The sequence below is a fragment of the Amblyomma mixtum genome, chromosome 2, assembly GCF_055824585.1.
Source record: "Amblyomma mixtum isolate Tamu chromosome 2, ASM5582458v1, whole genome shotgun sequence".
In the NCBI taxonomy this organism is placed as follows: Eukaryota; Metazoa; Arthropoda; class Arachnida; order Ixodida; family Ixodidae; genus Amblyomma; species Amblyomma mixtum.
Window position 1 is genome coordinate 287,031,638 of NC_143013.1, and position 14,545 is coordinate 287,046,182.

The 14,545-nt window shown below is 47.0% G+C and overlaps 2 protein-coding genes across 2 annotated transcripts in view; one reads left to right on the forward strand and one right to left on the reverse strand.

The window, feature by feature from the left end:
• The window catches only part of LOC149364372 (mite group 2 allergen-like Ixo r 2), a 38,704-nt gene that overhangs the window by 22,085 nt on the left and 2,074 nt on the right, over positions 1-14,545 (reverse strand). The window contains exon 2 of the mRNA XM_089574308.1: positions 7,962-8,066. Coding sequence (XP_089430434.1) covers positions 7,962-8,066 — 105 coding nt within the window. The remainder of the gene's footprint in view (positions 1-7,961; positions 8,067-14,545) is intronic.
• Positions 7,013-14,545, forward strand: part of LOC149364373 (dCTP pyrophosphatase 1-like) — a 35,802-nt gene continuing 28,269 nt past the window's right edge. Inside the window, exon 1 of the mRNA XM_089574307.1 lies at positions 7,013-7,139. Within this exon, the coding sequence (XP_089430433.1) occupies positions 7,045-7,139 (95 nt within the window). The 5' untranslated portion in view covers positions 7,013-7,044. The remainder of the gene's footprint in view (positions 7,140-14,545) is intronic.

Below are 14,545 nucleotides of genomic sequence, written 5' to 3' on the forward strand. Positions count from 1 at the left end.
GAAAAGGATACGCTTGTGCCATTAAAATCATCATCAGCCAGGCTAGTCCCGGTCAAAAACCAGCGCCAGCTCCGTCCGCTTCTTTTCTGTCGTTTTGAGTTATTTCCACTTCAACAGCCATTGGGAATGAAAAATGAGGGGATAATACCTTATTAGCATACACCCAAATGCAGCCACACGGCTACAAAGAAAAGCTATGCACCTTTCGCGGGGACTTCATGACTGAAAAAAAAAATTACCGACGATTACGTTACTTCCTAATGCGAAATTTGGGCGCAGCAAATAAGCTGTTTCACCTTTTCGATAGATTGAGGCAAAGAAATCGAGCAACACATGTATGCGCTATCACGGAATTAAGTTCGAGCCGGCGCTTTGACAACCGGAGACTCGCAGGAAGAGGGGGGAGGGGGGGGGGGGGGGGACGTGTACACCCAGCGGCAAACGATGGGGGCAGAAGCGCGCGCAGCAAGCGGACAACACGATAAAGGGAGGAGGGAAGAGATAGCAGCGACTGACTGATGCCGCTGACGCCGATAGTGAGTCAACCCCAGCTGCGGAGTTGGTTTCAGGGACAACGCCGCCGATGCCGACACAAACAATATGATACCCTCGCTTCCGCAGCGCTAAGAACCAGGTCTAGCCGTGGGAAGGTGGTCACGTATTCGTCGACGTGCCGGGGCCTACTTGAAATAACCGGCGCGTCGGCAACTGAAGAGCACCCTATCCGCCACACAAGAACAGGGGGGGACCCTTTCCTCCTCTTTCTGCATGGCGGCGACGGTGTTCTATGCAGTCACGTTATCTTGACTCTCTAGCGGCGTCAGCGGCATCCAGCGGTATCAGTCGGTCGCTGCTAGCGCTGGGGGGATGAAAGGGGGGCGGAGCTGGTTACGAGGCCGACGACGACGCGAAACCCAGGAACGGACGCCAAAGAGCTGCGCTCTAAAAAAATTCGCCCTGCTCTGCTGATCGAACCCATTATATGTGTGTCTCAGCTCTTTCAGGTTTCCGTATTGCAGTTTGTCATACGATCGAAGGTTTAGACTCTCCTATTATCCCTGCCTCTACTTTACTGAAAAAACTGCGTGGACACTTTGGCAACTAAAGTGTTGAGAGGCGTAAGCCGGGGACACTATGCCGTGACGACTTCCGGTGGATGTGACGTCACACCGTTCCCGTGGCTGTATCGATACCCAAATTGTACATCTTTCGGGAACTTTAGTGTTAACTACGCTTAATTAAACATTTCTCTTTCTAATTTGACACAAATTCGTCGTTTCTCCGACCATTCTGTGACAATTGTCACTATGCCGTGACGACTTGCGGTGGATGTGACGGCACACCGTTCCCGTGGCTATATCGACGTCCGCGCTATTTCGACGCAATTTAAACATTTTTGCCTATAATTAATTAATTAACCTACAGTCATCAAACTTGGCTTCTAGGTTTTTTTTTTCCTCCTCTATGTGAAGCAACCATTGGTTTTCTATCTTTTTCAGTTCCCGAGTTAAACGCGTGTGACGCGCTTTGTTAACGGACGACAGTATGAGCCATTAAAGGCTTTCGGCTTAAAACGCAGCAGTCTGCAGTCAGTACATGCGAAGCTGTGGCGAAGTGCGGCCTCGTGTTGAGAGCCTTCCAGTGTATTGTGTTTCGGCGCTTTCGACAGCTGATTGCCTGCGAACTATCACTGCGCTACACTGCTTGGAAGATAAGCGTTTGGAACGGCAACCACATACTGATCGTGTTGAAACTGCGAGTGATGCTTTTCTTTTGTTTTATGTCTGTTGTGTGCTCTTGCGTTATAGCTTTATAACCGCGTGTAAAGTACAGCGAATGCATTTCGCAATAACGCAGCCTAAGTTACAGCGCAAAGCGAAAAAAGGTCGAAGCGCGGTGTGGGGAGAAGGGGGCGGGTAAAAGTGATTTCGAAGCGAATGAGGGGACAACGCAGACGACAAAGCCAATATTAGTCAAACGAGAACCCTCTCTGGTCTGCTAGCTTTCGCAGAAGATGGTTTGGTTTGGTTTATGGGGTTTAACGTCCCAAAGCGACTAAGGCTATGAGAGACGCCGTAGTGGAGGGCTCCGGAAATTTTGACCACCTGGGGTTCTTTAACGTGCACTTACATCGCACAGTACACGGGCCTCTAGAATTTCTCCTCCAAAGAAATTCTAGCCGCCGCGGCCGGGATCGAACCCGCGTCTTTTGGGTCAGCAGCTGAGCACTATAACCGCTGAGCCACCGCGGCGGCTCTTTCGCAGAAGAGCAGCCAAAGCAAAAGGAGCAGCACCAAGAGTATAAAAGGAAACATCTCCTTCGGGTGTAACCTACAGCAAGACAATTCACACGGATTCGAAAGTTCTTTGAAATCTGCACAATCCCCAAACATTTCAGTGCTAGCTGAATTCAGCAGAACAAGATGTCAGCCTTCGTATTGCAAATGTGCCGTACAGAACAGAAGGCGTAGTCCTGACGGCAAACAGAGGAGCACAAGGGAAGACTTATACTTTTCGACTGTAAAACGCGCTAATGTGCAAGACGTAGCAGAAGCTTTTCCAGTCGTACGCAAGATCATCTAAACTACCAGTCAGACAACTCAAAAACGAAGCGCCAAACGTATCTTATGGTTCATTGGAGTTTAACGTACCAAAGCGACTCAGGCTATGAGGGACGCCGTAGTGAAGGCGACCACCTGGGGTTCTCAAGAATTTCGCCGCCGACGAAAGTCGACCACCGCGGCCGGGACCGAACCCGCGTCTTTGGCAAATGCATCTCAGAGGAGACCCTCCAGCCAATGACGTCTTTCGGTTGTAAAGACGTCGAGCTTAATCAGCCCCTTTCAACCTGGTGCGTGACATCACAGGCGCCTCATAGATCCAAGATGATTAACCACGGATTAAAAGCGGGGTCATGATAATCCGTTAATGCCATTTCCTGGGGGGTCGCCCTTGGGAATCAGCAGCGGTGGTCTAGTGGTTTGAGCATCCGCCTCGCATGCGAAAGGTGTGGGGTTCGATTCCCATACCGCCGGTTGACTCCCGGTGGTACGGTTGGTACAAGCTTTTCCCTGGCCTGGTGCTCAGCTTATCTGGGTTAAAATGCTTGGGAAAGAAGTGTCTGGCCCCACCTTTAGCAGACGAAAATACCATGTGCTAAATGGCTGTTTCGCCACAGCTTCCCATGAGCCAATAAAATACATCACAATCATAATTTGACGCACATATGCCGTTTCGCTCTTGATTAGTATTCGACTATAATTAAGTTTAGGTGCATTTCTCCGCGACATCGTGCGGCTGCTAGGAATAATAGACACTAGGAAAATTTTACAATATGGTGTGATACGATATGGCATGTTGCTGCAAAAAATATGAAAATTGGTTTTTCAGGAATGGAGGTGGCGCAGTAATTGTCTCACATATCTCGGTGGACATCGGAATCACGCCGTAAGTGAAGGGAGGAATGTGGGAGCGAAAGAGAGAAAGAGGTGCCGTAGTGGAAGGTTCCGGAATAATTTCGACTGCCTGGAGGTCTTTAACGTGCACTGTTCTATCCAGCGCAGCTTTTAATGCGAGAGGGTTAAGGCACCCGTACTGCCTAAAATCCGTCGTCGTCGGAGTTGTGAGTGAAAAATCCCCGGAGAAGGAACCTAAATGGGCCTCCTAGGTCACGTGCTCTTGTGACGTCATCACAACCTGCTCACCGGATTGTGACAAAACTGGAAACTAGCAGGTGGCAGAATTAATGATCGGTACCTCGGGAGAGCAATCTGGGTCGCACAGCCCCACCATGGCAGCAGCTGCCATCGCAGAGCTATGGCCCATCGCTTCATCGCTCCACCACTCCGCCAGGAGGAGTATGACGACTCCCAGGGATCTATGAGTGTGAATTCGAGAATGACCGATTCCCCGTATGTGGGCATTAATTAACCAATTACGCTATCTCGTCATACCATTAAGGCGGAGCCTGACTGTCCCCTCCAATATTTTATTGCTCCGCGGCGGTGAGTGCGAATTCCACGGGTCGATCTGGATCGCGTTCGTGAATTCCACTGGTTGTTTCGGTGCAACTCGCTCCGCGACGGAGCGCTCTCACGTGACCCACCGAGACGCGGCGTATTTAGCCGTAACTCAGAGGGGGCGGTGCTATCACCTCTGGAATGGCCAAGCCACGTTCCTTTGTTTTTCGCTCGGTTTTGGACATTGCCGGTTAACCCCGGGAGTTTCCTTCATTCTGACGGCGTCGTCGATACAAACAGTGACGCTCCTCAACCCAAATAATTCAAAAAGCGGTTGAAGGAGCCCGTAGAAACCAGCGATGATGACGAAGTGTGTTTCCTTAGAGGCATTTATTAGAACGATGCTTTTTAATTGCCTCGCAATCGGTCGAAAAATCGCCAGCTACACCGATGCCGCAACACGCAGTTTACGAAGCGGCAAGTACACATACGCAGGGCATACATTCATTCCCGATGTCCAACCGTGGTTGTCATTGACCATTGGCCATGGCAAAATGCGGCGCATGTGACATCCGAAGTGCAAGATACCACTGAACTTATGTCATCATCGCTGGTCATCATCAAGCTAGCCAAGCGAAAATGCGGAGGCGGATGGTAACCCCAACTTCCGGAAGCAGCTCCAGAAGCCCATCATGCGAGCTTCATCCATCGGGTTCCTTGTCAAAAGATTCGTATTTAACTCGTCGATCAGGACTGGACCCTCCTGTGGCAGATTCGGTCGCTCTAGAGCGGATTCAGCACCCCGATCCGAATCGACCAGTGAAATTCGCCATTAATTGGCAGAAGAAAGATCTAGAGCTCTGGGAGTTTTTCACTATTATTCTGACGGCAACTGTTCGCAAATCTCCTACGATATTTATTGCTCTAAACACTTAGTGCACATCACCAGACAGTTGACAGCGTGTCGGAAGCGCTGCAACGCGGATGGTAGGCAGTATATATGCCGCTTTTGAAAGATGCAGCCCAGGTTGGGCACAGTGCACTGCTACCCGCAACCTTGCATCACCTCAGGATAATAGGGTGTTGTTTTCATGATGTCTATGTCCTTGCTTCTGATATGTGTGTATTGTTAGTGCAGTGTATGCTTCATTCTTCTACAAATTGATTTCATCGAGTGTATTTGGGTTTGTGAGTGTGGGTTTCATTCATATCTTCAGTGCCTGCATGATCTGTAATTACAAATATGTTCTGATAAGTATGTGCATTTCATTCTTGGCTTTAATCTCTCTATGAATCGTGTTTGCAGAAGGTTGAGTGTATTTGGATGTGAGTGTGTGTGTGTCCATGCGCGCGCGTGTGTGGATGTGTGTGTGTGTGTGATTTTTATGCACAATTTTACATCCGAAGTAACCTAGCATTTTTTTTGCGTGTAAGTTGAAAAAAAATGGTTTTTCAGGAAAGGAAATAGCACAGCAATTAGCTCATATCTCAGTGGACACCCGAACCGCGCCGTAAGGGAAGGGAGGAGGTGGGAGTGAAAGAAGGAAGAGAGAAAGAGGTGTCGTAGTGGAGGTGTCCGGAATTTCTACTACCTGGAAATCTTTAACGTGCACTTATATCGCAGAGCACACGCGCGCCTTTTATGCGCATATTGCAATCACTCAGTTCAGCCCTTGGGCGCGGCCGGGCAGCCACCAAACCACGTGACGTGACGTGGTTTGGTGACGTCGTCACCAAACCACGTAAAAAAAGAAAAAAAAATACGGTTGAGCATGGTGGCGGTTGCCACCGCCCCGTTTCAAAGGGGGCGCTCCTATCCATCCATCCATCCATCCATACGTCACGGAGGAAAAGCTGCTGAGAAAATCGAGTGCCGCCAAGCAATACCTCACGCAAAAAGACCGCGCAATATGCAACGCATTCTTGGCTTAACCAAGCTAAGCCTGGGCATCTTTTTTTTGCGTTTCGCCTCCACCGAAACGCGGCCTCCACGGCCGGGTTCGAGCCCGGGAACTCCGGCTCAGTCCTGGAGCTGTACGTGGGCTATAAGAGAGGCCGAAGCGGGATCCCGCAGATCCCTTTAACGGGCAGCTCTTTAACGTGCACAGACATCGCACAGATCCCAGGCATGTATTCACTTTTCACCGGCACGGCTAAATTTCGATGTCACGATCTTGTGCTCGGTAGCGGAACGTCATAGTTGAGAGACTCGGATGGAGTAGGGCGCTAGGAGGAGGGATGAAGAAAGAGCGGGAGTTGTGCGACCCTACAACTCTCTCCTAGAAAAAATTCGCTGTGGCTTAGCTTGGTTAAGCCCGGTAATTGCGAAAGCAATATCCGTACCTACGCCATGGTACAGCTGGTAGTGTAGCTGGTGGTGGTGCTTGTGGTTAGACTTGTGGCGATGCATCGGTTATACTATACAATCCAATACAGTATGCTAATATGGTAGCTACCGGCCTCGCTACGCGACGGGCTGAAAGTGCAACTAGTATTGCTTTCGCAATAAAAGGGACCACCGCGTCATAAGCGCTGAACCACCGCAGCGGGTATAAGAACCCATGACCCGCGTCTGCGATGGGTAGATCTGTTCTCGCTTCGGCGAGCGCGGCTTCGGCCGCTTATCCGTTTTTTCAGCAGCGTCCGCTCCGGCGGACGCAGTTGTTGCTGCGTTGCGCGTCTTTTCTTTCCTTTTTCTCTTTCCTCTGATATTTTAACTCTCCTCTATCTGCACGTGGCAGCGGTGGTGGCTTGGCTTGAGCCAGTAGGCAGGCCCGTGCAATTTCCTTTTCATCCTTCTCTCAGTCACAACAACAAACAACAACAACAGCTGCGATGTGCACTGAAGTAGCGCCTAATTTCATCAACTTGGCGCAAGGCTGCACACAAAAGGAAGTGTATGGACATAAGGGCCACGTCACGCAGAAACCACGCTCAAAGTGACCGCAACTTTACATAACGGTTAATTCCCATTGTGTTCGCTTTTCCAGTCGGCTTTGTTCTTCTATCATCGCAGATGCCAGGTTTTATCACTTGCAGCTTGGCATCGAGGGGCGATCGTTATCTATAGTCGCATGTTCCTATCATGCGGTTCCATTGTGTGCGAATAACTGCTACCATGCGCGTGTATTTCTACCATGCTCAAGGCCCCTCGACGGTACAACTTCCTTGTCTAGAAAGGTCTGGATCACGCTTAGTTTGTGGCCGAGAGAGCCGGTCATTCACATTCCCAGGAGAATGTACGAGTCGCTGCAGCGTGTCGAATTTTGAAGCGAAAAGCTTCACTATGAGGGTGGGAGCCGAGCCTCGCGTATGCCGGGTATGATGCAAAAGCCATATTCTGCGCATGCGCGAAACCGAGTGAAGTCACGCGCCGCGCAGGTGGCCGCCGACTCCTTAATAAAAAAGAATAAAAATAAGCTCAGAAACGAAAATAAAAAAGAAATCAAAGAAATAAAATATCACAAATAAAAAAATAAATAAAAGAGAAACAGTGCGCCAGGAAACTCTTTTATCTCGGTGGACACCCGAACCGCGCCGTAAGGAAAGGAAAATGAAAAGAAAATTGCTTTTAAGGAAAGGAAATGCCTGTCTCTCATATCTTGGTGTGCACCCGAAAGGAATGTACACCACAGTACATGTCTCAGCACCGTATTCACTACACGCGCGTCTCCTCCTCCGCCTCCGTACAGGCAGTGTGTGGACGGCCGAACGCCTCCACCGTTATCGTGGTGCTCCCAGTGCATTGTGCGCGAACTGCGAAAGCCATGACATCAAACCAAGCGTAACTGAACCTTTTCGTTTGTATATCCAGGCTGAACCACAGCTAAGCCACTGCCTAATTTTTTGCAATGCCTCAAGTTCGCCCATTAATTATAGAGCTGGCTTTGCAGGGCTTCATGTGTCTCTTTGCAAGCCTGCTTCTAGTGACCACCGAGCGCAATATTCGGAAGCCACAACTTGCCACGTTTGTTCCTAAATATAGCATACGCGCAATCTTACCAGCAATTACAGAAAAGTGGATCTTCGTATCTTCTCCTCGTCTGAAGACACAGGGGTCGCTGTCGCAAGGCTCCACATTAATCGACAAAATCTTTGCCGCGCTACCTGCGACAGAAAGTGGAACGGTGTTACTGCAGAGTAACGAACGCAATATAATGACAACCTCACTAAATCGACCATCAAGACACTGTTAATGGCGCTGGACAACACAGCAGGTTTGCTAAGTGTACCAACCAGGTAGGACCGAGACGTTATAACAACGCTACCTTTTTGTTTTGGTCAAACGTTAATACATTGTTCTTAATGTTCTTTTTTTCTATTCTGAAACGTTACCAGCGAATCTTTTTTTTTTATGGTTTAAACAGCTTATATGCAATTTCCGCAAAAATGGTAACCCAACAAGACCAGATGACTTTCAAGGTGAGCCAAATACAGAAACCGAATGGTCAAATTACACTGGTGACCAACAAAAGCTGCCTTGTGACGCTACAAAAAACATGCGGGCAAACCATTTTTTAAATAAAATAAACTAGGGGACACTTAAAACATCTTAATAGTGGGATGCGACACTACTACAGATACCCATTGCTGCTATTTTAATGTTTCTGTATTTTAAACAGAGCTTCAATTACTACTGTATAAATGAAATTTTCGGAAAAAAACTGGGTCAAATCCAAAGTTTCACATTGAAAGAAGCCAATTCTAAAGTTTACACGCTTATTGATATTGACCAAATTATTTCAAAGAATAGATTGGATAGCGCTGGTTTATGCGGATGATAAACTTTTTCCCAGTTTTTCTAGTTCTTGCTTAGGTCGATTTGGTTCATTTGGAAAAAGCCACTGATATCCAACAATTGTGAGAGTACACAACCTTGTTTGTGATGATTGTTTTTCGCGAGTGTGCGGTGCGTCGAATTATCAGCGTGGACGGCGGGAAGCGCAGAATGTGTGGTGCGCGAGCGTGGCGAGCGGACATGCGTGGGACGGTGCGAGACCTATTGAAGTGCGCGAACAAGAATTTAGTTGTAACTGCAATATATCAGTTGTTTATTCTCACTAAAGTGTGTGTGCGTCGAGTCCTTACTCGCTCCCCTTTCCTTTGTTCTGTCATCTTTAACACCAATACATGGTATTAAGCATTAACCCGTGGAGGGTGCCTCCATAAGTAATAGTGGTCAAGGGATTTCCTAACGAAATTTCAAGGCTGAGCATGTACTCTATGGCAGGCACCGCCTGAGACATGTAACTGCAAAGTTTTACTTGTTGAAAAACATCATTCACGTACGAACAGTAGAAAAGTTCTCGAGGCACAGTGCCAGAGATATATTAGTAATATTTTATTGCTATGAGATAAACACTAACATTTATAACGTTTAATGTTTCATGGTTATGACATGAACATTAAAATTCCATTTAGAACACGGCATTAACATAACGTTTAGTATGAACAATAAACTAACATTTACAATGATGCAAACACTCTAAACTTTTAATATTAGCATAACGTTCCAATGTAGCATTAAATGTTACTGCAACTGATAAACCATTTTATCAGTTTATTTTTATGTTCTGTGCTACCTGGTTAACAAATGCATAGATAGAGGTTACTAAATATTCGTCTTCAAAAAGGTAATAAAGCAGCCGTATTCCGTATTCCTCGGGGGGCCACAGTTGAGCTTATTAACTATCTATGAATTAGGATGTTCACAAAATGAACAAAAGAGGGGAAACCCTCAGGTTGCTTGAGCCAATGTTTCGACAAGAGGACTTGTCTTCGTCTGGGCAGAGCGTTCATCATTGGCAGGGATTAAATAGGGCCTTCGCTCCGAGGAGGAAGGCCCCGGGTGGGGGAAGGAAAGTGGTGTGAGATGCGGGATGCATGTCAGGAAGGGGAGGGAGGTGAATCTTGATTCGTTAAGCTGCTATAGTGGAAAAACTTATATCCGGGGGGGGGGGGGGGGGGGGGGTATGAACAAAGGCTTTGAAGGGGCTGCGACGGGGATATAAGGATATAAGTTTTTCCACTATAGCAGCTTAACGAATCAAGATTCACCTCCCTCCCCTTCCTGACACGCATCCCCTCTCACACCACTTTCCTTCCCCCACCCGGGGCCTTCCTCCTCGGAGCGAAGGCCCTAACGCTTTGCCCAGACGAAGACAAGTCCTCTTGTCGAAACGTTGGCTCAAGCAACCTGAGGTTTTCCCCTCCCTTGTTCATTTTGTGATCGCCAAGGGCCATCTACCACACCCTCTCTCTACTATGAATTAGGATGTAAGATTTGCAACCATTCACTCCAATTTTTAAGAGCCAAATCTATACACTGCGGCTGCGAAGTTCGCCGTAGGATCGAGGATTTCCGTTTAATTTTGACCAACCGCCGTCCTCCGCAAGATCTCAGCAAAGGGACGTTTTTGCATTTCGCGTCCAGCCGGACGAAAACGCCTAGAACCGAATCACATCGAAATCAGCTGCCTGTTCGTGCATCTGATATCAACATTTCCGTTTCTCAGCATACTCCTCATTGTGCATTCAAGCGAACCCTATTCGAAACTTATTCAGAAGGTAGAAACAATATGTGGAAGCTTTATCGCGAGACATAACAGCGATATCCGCACGCACAGCTTCTTTTTCAAACAAGCGGATAGGATAGCGGGGAAAACACTGAGCTGCCATATCGCCCTTTCACGTCGAATGGTTCTGCGCTGGCCACCAGCCGTAGTGAACTGCACGTCTATAATTTGGAAGAGTATTCTCGTCCTCAAACTACGGCACCCGATTGGAATGTGGCTCTGTGCTTGCAGATACGTGCAACTTCAAATATACCGAAGCTGAACTCAGACACATATTGTAAGTTGTTGAATTTTACCGTGGTTATTGGAAACACAGGAGAAGTAGCTAAATATGTAATGCGTCAATAAATGTGCAATGATGTGGTTTAGCGAATGTGAGCAACAATTATTAACAGCTCTAACTTATCTCAAGTTTACTGTGCTTTGCTGTAGGAACCCAAACCTTGAAGCGCAATTGTAGGCCGTAACACCACCTCCAATCTCAGATTTCTCCAAGGGGACAAACATGGGCATGACGACAGGCAGTACCGAAACCATTTAAGCACAACAGCACAAGAGCAAGGTTATAGAGAACAGGATTCTGATAGTAAGTGCCTAGAAATTGGAAATGTATACTATGTAAGTTACGAATTTCCAGGATTTCATCCTTACTGACCCCTTCATGAAGGGATGTACAAAACTTGGAGATTTATTAAGAAAAGGGCGACTAGAGCATGATTAAATTTTCAAAATTTTGATGGTTACTGAGTATCGTAAGGCGATAAACAGTGGGCAAATACGAAGGTACGGACAGTAACCAAGAGAAAAATACAAACCTGCTACACCGCCTACAAATTTGTAGCATTATGACCACATAAGGGTTAGGCTGTTTTGCCGTTAGGGTTGGCTTTTTATAAATTCATCATTCAATTGGCCTCCTACATTTCTAGCAGCTGGAATTTTGACCTTTCTTCGCTAAATTTGCCGGAAAAGGCCCTTTGTGAAATTGTGTTAAGAATTCATGCACTTGGGCGAGCAGAAATAAAAGTTATTCGTATTGTTACACTACCACAGTCAACATGTCGGGTATCACAGGATTTATAGAGGGCGCTCCAAAATTTTGAGGTTTTTAAAACGAAAGCATGGGAGAGCGTCACGCAAGTCAAGAGAGCAGTTGTAAAAGTGGGAGAAGGACGCTTCAAAAAACTTGTAAGCTTGCGTGCAGCTTTCAGGAAAAGGATGTGTCTCAAAAGCAATAACGACACAAGCTAACGGCCGTTATCTACGATTAATTTTAGTGCAAAAGCACTATTCCGATGGGTAAACTCCGAGCAAGATCTTGTGATGTATGTGAGTTTGTGCCAAGACCATAGCAACGGCGACATAGTTATGTAAATAAAAAATAGCTAAATATTGCCGCGACTGGGTTACGAACCCGCGGCGGCCCGCTGCACAAAAGCACTATGCTATTTTTTTTTATTTCATGGTATTTATTCTACATGGTTATGTGCAAAAAGGATATATATATATATATATATGCTGCAGCCGATCACATGCCTCGTGTTAAACTTAACACTTTCGCGAGAGTGTTAACACTCTCGCGCTGTAAGTCAGCTAATACTACCGCTACTATTGAACTAATATCTTCACCGGACGTGCCCACGACAAAGCAAAGCAAAACCAAGAAAGAGCCAACCAGGCTACACACATGCCTTCACATGTCTACTCGGTTTAACTACGTTAAAACGCTGCCACTTTGTTTGCCAACTGGCCTGAAGATTATTAGGTCCTTTTTAACTGCGTGGCTGAGTACATGTAGGTATTGGTTGTGGTATTCTTGTGCGCCCCCGGCTGCGTCCCCATAGCACACGCCTCGATACTCCATGTCGTTTTTCCGCATTGGTAGTGTGGCCCATGTCTCCTCAAAATCTGTTATGACCGCGTTAAAGATCTCCAGGTGGCCGAAATTAATCTGAAGCCCTCCACTTCTCTCGCAGTTCGATGACCGCAGAGAAGTGCGGCAGTTATTGCGCTTATCCTTACCTCGAGATCAATTTTCAAGCGTCATATCATCGTGTACAAAGAGCAATCGCGCTGTATGTTAGCGACCGCAAGGCGTTCACCGCCGCCGTGGAATGAACAGCAAATTTTACGGTATATCGCTTCATGACCATTTTAAGGCGAACAATGAGCAACGGTACCCACAGCTGTAGCTTTCGTGCAGGTTACGCGATCGCTTAAGTGCCCTTTTGTGCGTACGTTCAACATTGTGCCATAGCCTGACAAGGCAACTGCGTTCAGCCCCGTTTCACTTGCTTGATTCTCTCCATTTATTCTATTCGTTCTGTCGTGGTTGAGCTTAGCAGCGACAAAATCAGTTGCACACTGTAAAGTTCCACGAGTGGCGCAATGACGAGCAGACATCAGGAAGGCGAATGCCGCAGCCTTTATTCTGTGCTCGGTTATACAGGCCCCGGCCAGCCCGACTGGCGAGGGAAAAGATAAAGGGCGCGCCTTGCGCCGAGTGGCACGAGTGGTGTAGCTTAGGCTGGCGCACGTCTTATCGTAACGCGAGCGATCTTCGTCAGGAATAGGGATGCCTTGGGTGTGCGCAATTATTTCCAAAAAAGTATGCAGTACGAACTCGCCCAAAATGCAACCTTATGAATTAGATACCACTTGACTGGCTTTACAAGTGACAGTGATCCCAACTTCTCGCAGTTATTGCTGTATCCAAAGGGATAGGCATCCAAGAAGGCACCTAGCCATAAATGTTTTTCGGCAGGGGCCCAAGGCAATTTATTGTACTCAGAAAGGGTGGGGGGGGGGGGGTACATGTTTAACAAGAAACTTCTAGGAGGACTGGTGGGGGAAAGGGTTGAACTCGATTTCGGGAGGAGCGGCCCTTGGACACGTGCCTGCATCTAACAGCTTTATCCTCTGAAAGGAACTTGTGCACAGCTATGGATTTCCTACATTTAATTATACACGGCCTGCAAGAAATACTCAGAGGAGGCAACAAGTGCACTGATTTTGACAAAAATTTGTTGCAGTTAGATTAAGAACTAAAGATCGAGCGACTGTGAGAACCACATTATCGAATGTGATTTAAAGATAGCAAAAAATCTGATGTAAAATTTGAAAGTAGCAGTTTACAAAGCTACAGCTCCGTAATGCACACTGATAACCTGCAACTGCATTTCTTAGAGTGCTAAAAGCAGACAAATTGGCATCTTAAGTTCCGCTGCTCATGACTACGTTCATCGGCTACATGACTCCTGCAAAATTTTAGGTTAAAAAGAAACGTCGCTGCACGAAGTGAAAGCTAAAGCACCAATATCATTGCACTAATGCAAGACATAATATCAGTTTTTGTCCACTTTATGCGCTCTCAATGGCGCAGTTCACGGAGCACTGATATCTATATTTTCGCTGCGAAGCTGCACGCTCTGAAATTCGAAACATTTTTTAAATTCGAGATTTAGACACGAAGGGTCGAGCGGCATGCCTTGGGGTTCGCTCGCGGATATACAGGGTGTCCCAGCTAAATGTAACCAAACTTTTAAAAAAGAGGAAGTGCCCTAGCCCAGTGAGAACAACTGAGAGTTGTTGCCAGTGGCGTGTCCTAGTCTGCCGTATTTTTTTTATTATGCAAACGTAATTAATTAGCAGAGATTAATAGGCTAACTTTTTAATTATTGCTTTCAGGGAGAAAATGTCAATGCAGGAGTTGTAGATCCCATAGAAAAATAACCGTTTGCCGTGTTTGCAACCAAGTACCACTGATAGAGCGTCTTTTATTTGCCTGGTAAGAAAGCCCGCGAAATACAAAAAGAACCACGTGATAGGGAAGCAGTTTCAGCGCTCCCAAACGACCGGTCAAGCAACGACATCTGCTTATGTTTGCAACGCTGTCCCGAACAGGGTTCGACGCTTTCAGGTGGTGGCGACATAAACGCCAGGAACTGCTTATGCGTCATGGAAAGTAAGCGGGCGCTGCTTTTCAAGGAAGTGAAGCGCGGCTCGCACGGA